The 4,723-nt window shown below is 48.4% G+C and overlaps 1 protein-coding gene across 1 annotated transcript; it reads left to right on the top strand.

Annotated features, from left to right (window-relative positions):
• Positions 1 to 214: 214 nt before the first annotated feature.
• On the top strand, positions 215 to 836 carry TMEM217B (transmembrane protein 217B). The gene has a single exon (XM_069564244.1). It carries the CDS (start codon positions 215 to 217, stop codon positions 767 to 769), a length of 555 nt encoding a protein of 184 aa, XP_069420345.1. The 3' UTR covers positions 770 to 836.
• The last annotated feature ends 3,887 nt before the right edge of the window (positions 837 to 4,723 follow it).

Below are 4,723 nucleotides of genomic sequence, written 5' to 3'. Positions count from 1 at the left end.
CCAAGGATGTGCTCCCCTTTAGCTAATGAGGCCAGAGCCCACGTGCCTCGACTTCCAGCCTGTTGCTTGTTCCTCCATCACTATTACTGTTAGCTCTTCCATTTACATCCAGTGGCTTGAGGATTTGCCCCGGGCCAGCTCTGCCATCTCATCGGGTATCTCCGCATTTTTTTTTTCCCCCTGCAGCCAATGTCTCTGGTAAAACAAGTATAAGATGAATGACAGGAAGTACTCCATTGTGATAGGCACCTTCTGTTTCCTCAACACTGTCCAGTTCCTCATCTTTGACATGAATGAGTTTGCCTTCTTTGGCTATGAAGAGAGGTTCAGCGTCTACCAGAACACCAGGTCCGAGCTGGTCTCTTGGGTCGTGACCTACAAGAAGAACATCAGCATCAGCCTGTCCACCGCCACCCTTCTGGTCTGCTCGCTGCTCCTCTACTGCATCCACACCAGCAACTACGTGGGCATGCTCTGCTACGGCGTGTGGATTATCCTCTATGAGCTGCTCAGCCTCTCCGTCATCCTGCTCACCAACACGGCCATCAAAGAGCAGTTCAAGGAGCTGGGGTACCTGCACTTGATCTTCCAGATCTCCCGGATGCTCCTGCACTTGTTTTGCCTGCCCTTCGTCACCAAGTACGGATACTCCATCTTCAGGGACCCCAGGGCTGCAAGCAAGGCTGGCCAACGCAGACGCTCTAGCATCAGTACAGTCGAGTCGTGGCCACCTGTCGGGATGGGAAGCTTGTACTACAAGCTGAACTGAACCGTGCCAGGAAGAAGGAAGCGAGGGCAAGAGCACTCCCTAGCGATGGCCCCCACTTCCCTGCCTGCCTGGGGTTGATTCTGCTTGCCTTTTCAGGGTTCTTGAGTTTTAAGTGCTTAAGAATGGCTCCTGGGGGTGGGGGTAGGGGGAGGGAGGGTTGTGTGGATCAATGACCGTACATGTGTGTGTTTGTGACTTGTTTTATCCTTTAACTAAAGACCACCTTTGTGCTTGTTTGATCGTCTCTTTGGTGTATGCTGTGGTCTCTCTTGGTACCCTGCTCTCTGCATATCCTTAGTTTCTAACTTTTCTCTTATGGATTGCCCCACCGATGCCCAGTTCTGCTGAGTCTTTTATGAGCAGTGGTGCTCGATAGAAAAATCTGTGCTGATGGGACTGTTGGATATCAGTGCTGTCCACTGGTCACATGTGGCTATTGAGCACTTGGGATGTGGCTATTAAGATCCAGGAATCAAATTTAAAATTTTATTCCACTTCAGTTAGTTTCCATTGCAAGAGCCATACGTGTCTGGCTTGTGGCCACCATATCAGAGATTTGCACTAATCTCCAACCTTATTTTACTCCTGAGTATAACTGTAGACCCCCTTTCCAGCTTCATGCATCACTCTGCTTTCTTCGTGATGTTCAAAGAGCAGTTCCTCATGTTGGTTCATAACATGGCAAGAAGAATCCCCATTTAAGAAAGTTCCATGATTTCTTAACTTAAGCACTATTGACATCTTGGACTGGATAATCCTGTCTCATAGAGGGCTGTCCTGTGCACTGTAGGATGTCTAGCAGCCTCCCTAGCCTCCATCCACTAGATGCCAGAAGCATCCCCCAGCCTTGCGACAAACAGAAATATCACCAGGCAATCCCAAGCATTCTCTGGTGGGGGGCAAAACTGCCCCCCAGCTGACAACAACTGTTTTCAAGAAATGTACCCCAAGCCCGCTGAGAGCTTATGCCACTACCCTAATGGAGAGCATCTTTTACTGAGAGCTCTTTACGTTCACCACCATGTATAATTTTAACCCTTGTGTTCCCATTTTACGACTTGATGAGATTTGAGACTCAGCACTTAACTGATACGATCAAGATCATTCTGCTGCTGCTGCTGCTAAGTCGCTTCAGTCGTGTCCAACTCTGTGCGACCCCATAGACGGCAGCCCATGAGGCTCCCCTGTCCCTGGGATTCTCCAGGCACGAACACTGGAGTGGGTTGCCATTTCCTTCTCCAATGCATGAAAGTGAAAAGTGAAAGTGAAAAGTGAAAGTGAAGTCGCTCAGTCATGTCCAATTCTTAGCGACCCCATGGACTGCAGCCCACCAGGCTCGTCTGTCCATGGGATTCTCCAGGCAAGAGTACTGGAGTGGGTTGCCATTGCCTTCTCCAATGCATGAAAGTAAAAAGTGAAAGGGAAGTTGCTCAGTTGTGTCTGACTCTCCGCAACCCCCTGGACTGCAGCCCCCCAGGCTCCTCCATCCATGGGATTTTCCAGGCAACAAAAATCTAGATCTTATAATTTGTCTCGTGAATGTCCTACTTGGTTCCCCGATGTACTCTTCAGTTTCAGTTTCAGTTCAGTTGCTCAGTCGTGTCCGACTCTCTGTGACCCCATGGACTGCAGCACGCCAGGCCTCCCTGTCCGTCACCAACTCCTGGAGTTTGCTCAAACTCATGTCCATTCAGTTGGTGATGCCATTCAACCATCTCATCCTCTATCATCCCCTACCCTTCCTGCCTTCAATCTTTCCCCGCATCAGGGTCTTTTCAAATGAGTCAGTTCTTCACATCAGGTGGCTGAAGTATTGGAGTTTCAGCTTCAGCATCAGTCCTTTGAAGGAATATTCAGGAATGATTTCCTTTAGGATGGACTGATTGGATCTCCTTGTAGTCCAAGGGACTCTCAAGAGTCTTCTCCAACACCACAGTTCAAAAGCATCGATTCTTCGGCGCTCAGCTTTCTTTATAGTCCAACTCTCACATCCATACATGACCACTGGAAAAACCATAGCCTTGACTAGATGGACCTTTGTCGGCAAAGTAATGTCTCTGCTTTTGAATATGCTATCTAAGTTGGTCATAACTTTTCTTCCAAGGAGCAAGTGTCTTTTAATTTCATGGCTGCAGTCACCATCTGCAGTGATTTTGGAGCCCAGAAAAATAAAGTCTGTCACTGTTTCCCCATCTATTTGCCATGAAGTGATGGGACCAGATGCCATGATCTTAGTTTTCTGAATGTTGAGTTTTAAGCCAGCTTTTTTCACTCTCCTCTTTCTCTTTCATCAGGAGGCTTTTTAGTTCCTCTTCACTTTCTGCCATAAGGGTGGTGTCATCTGCATATCTGAGGTTATTGATATTTCTCCCGGCAATCTTGATTCCAGCTTGTGCTTCATCCAGCCCGGCATTTCTCAGGATGTACTCTGCATGTAAGTTAAATAAGCAGGGTGACAATATACAGCCTTGACGTACTCCTTTCGTTGTTTGGAACCAGTCTGTTGTTCCATGTCCAGTTCTAACTGTTTCTTCTTTCTTACCAAGCTAAGAAGGGGCCCTCCTTTTAGAATAATTCCTTTCCTTCCAAAAATGGTGGAAGTGAAGTTGAGGACACTGTTTTGACCACACTCCTCCAAACCGACGGCAGCCTACTTTTACTGAACACAATTTGTGCCTGGTAGTATTCAAACAATTTGCTTAGCTCTTCTCACCACCCTGTGCACAGATTTAGATCCAGGCCAGGCCCCAGAAGGGTTTCCCAGGTGGCACTAATGGTAAAGAACTCACCTGCCAATGTGGGAGATGCAAGAGATGTGGGTTCAATCCCTGGGTTGGGAAGATCCCCTGGAGGAGGGCACAGCAGCCCACTCTAGTATTCTAGCCTGGAGAATCCCATGGACAGAGAAGCTTGGTGGGCTACAGTCCCATGGGGTCACAAAGAATAGGACACGACTGAAGCGACTTTATTTTGGGGGGCTCCAAAATCACTGCAGATGGTGACTGCAGCCATGAAATTAAACGATGTTTCCTCCTTGGAAGGAAAGTTATGACCAACCTAGATAGCATATTGAAAAGCAGAGACATCACTTTGCCAACAAACGTCTGTCTAGTCAAGGCTATGCTTTTTCCAGTGGTCATGCATGGATGTGAGAGTTGGACTGTGAAGAAAGCTGAGTGCCAAAGAATTGATGCTTTTGAACTGTGGTATTGGAGAAGACTCTTGAGAGTCCCTTGGACTGCAAGGAGATCCAACCAGTCCATTCTGAAGGAGATCAGCCCTGGGATTTCTTTGGAAGGAATGATGCTAAAGCTGAAACTCCAGTACTTTGGCCACCTCATGCTAAGAGTTGACTCATTGGAAAAGACTCTGATGCTGGGAGGGATTGGGGGCAGGAGGAAAAGGGGACGATAGAGGATGAGATGGCTGGATGGCATCACCGACTCGATGGATATGAGTCTGAGTGAACTCCAGGAGTTGGTGATGGACAGGGAGGCCTGGCGTGCTGCGATTCATGGGGTCGCAAAGAGTCGGAGGCGACTGAGCGACTGAACTGAACTGAACTGAAGCGACTTAGCATGCAGGTCCCAAAATGACCACCAGATGGCAGTCAGCAACAAGCTTTTGCTTAGTGCTGTTTGCCTTCTATACCAGATCCTCTAGGGGTGGCTGATCTGGGACTTAGGGAACCTCAAGCTGATGACTGAGGATTCATAGTGTGTGTCTACGCTCTAGTCTACAAGGTGTGTGTGTGTGTGTGTGTGTGTGTGTGTGTGTGTGTGTGTGTGTGTGTTTAAGTGGTGGAGCAAGAAGCAGAGTTCTCAGAATCAGCTCAACTAAGAGTCACCTGCTGCCTCAGCTACAAGGCTGTGCTCCCGCTTGACACCAAGGGTCCTTGGAAAGTGGTGTGTCCACCTCCACTTCCCAGCCTCCCGTTCTCTCTGGAATCCCTTC

The sequence above is a fragment of the Ovis canadensis genome, chromosome 20 (assembly GCF_042477335.2).
Source record: "Ovis canadensis isolate MfBH-ARS-UI-01 breed Bighorn chromosome 20, ARS-UI_OviCan_v2, whole genome shotgun sequence".
Lineage (NCBI taxonomy): Eukaryota > Metazoa > Chordata > Mammalia > Artiodactyla > Bovidae > Ovis > Ovis canadensis.
Note: the sequence above shows the minus strand (reverse complement) of the source record. Positions and strands in the feature narration are given on the sequence as shown.

Excerpts from the sequence above, each read along its gene's own strand:
- TMEM217B (XM_069564244.1), top strand. The coding sequence starts at position 215 with ATGAATGACAGGAAGTACTCCATTGTGATAGGCACCTTCTGTTTCCTC.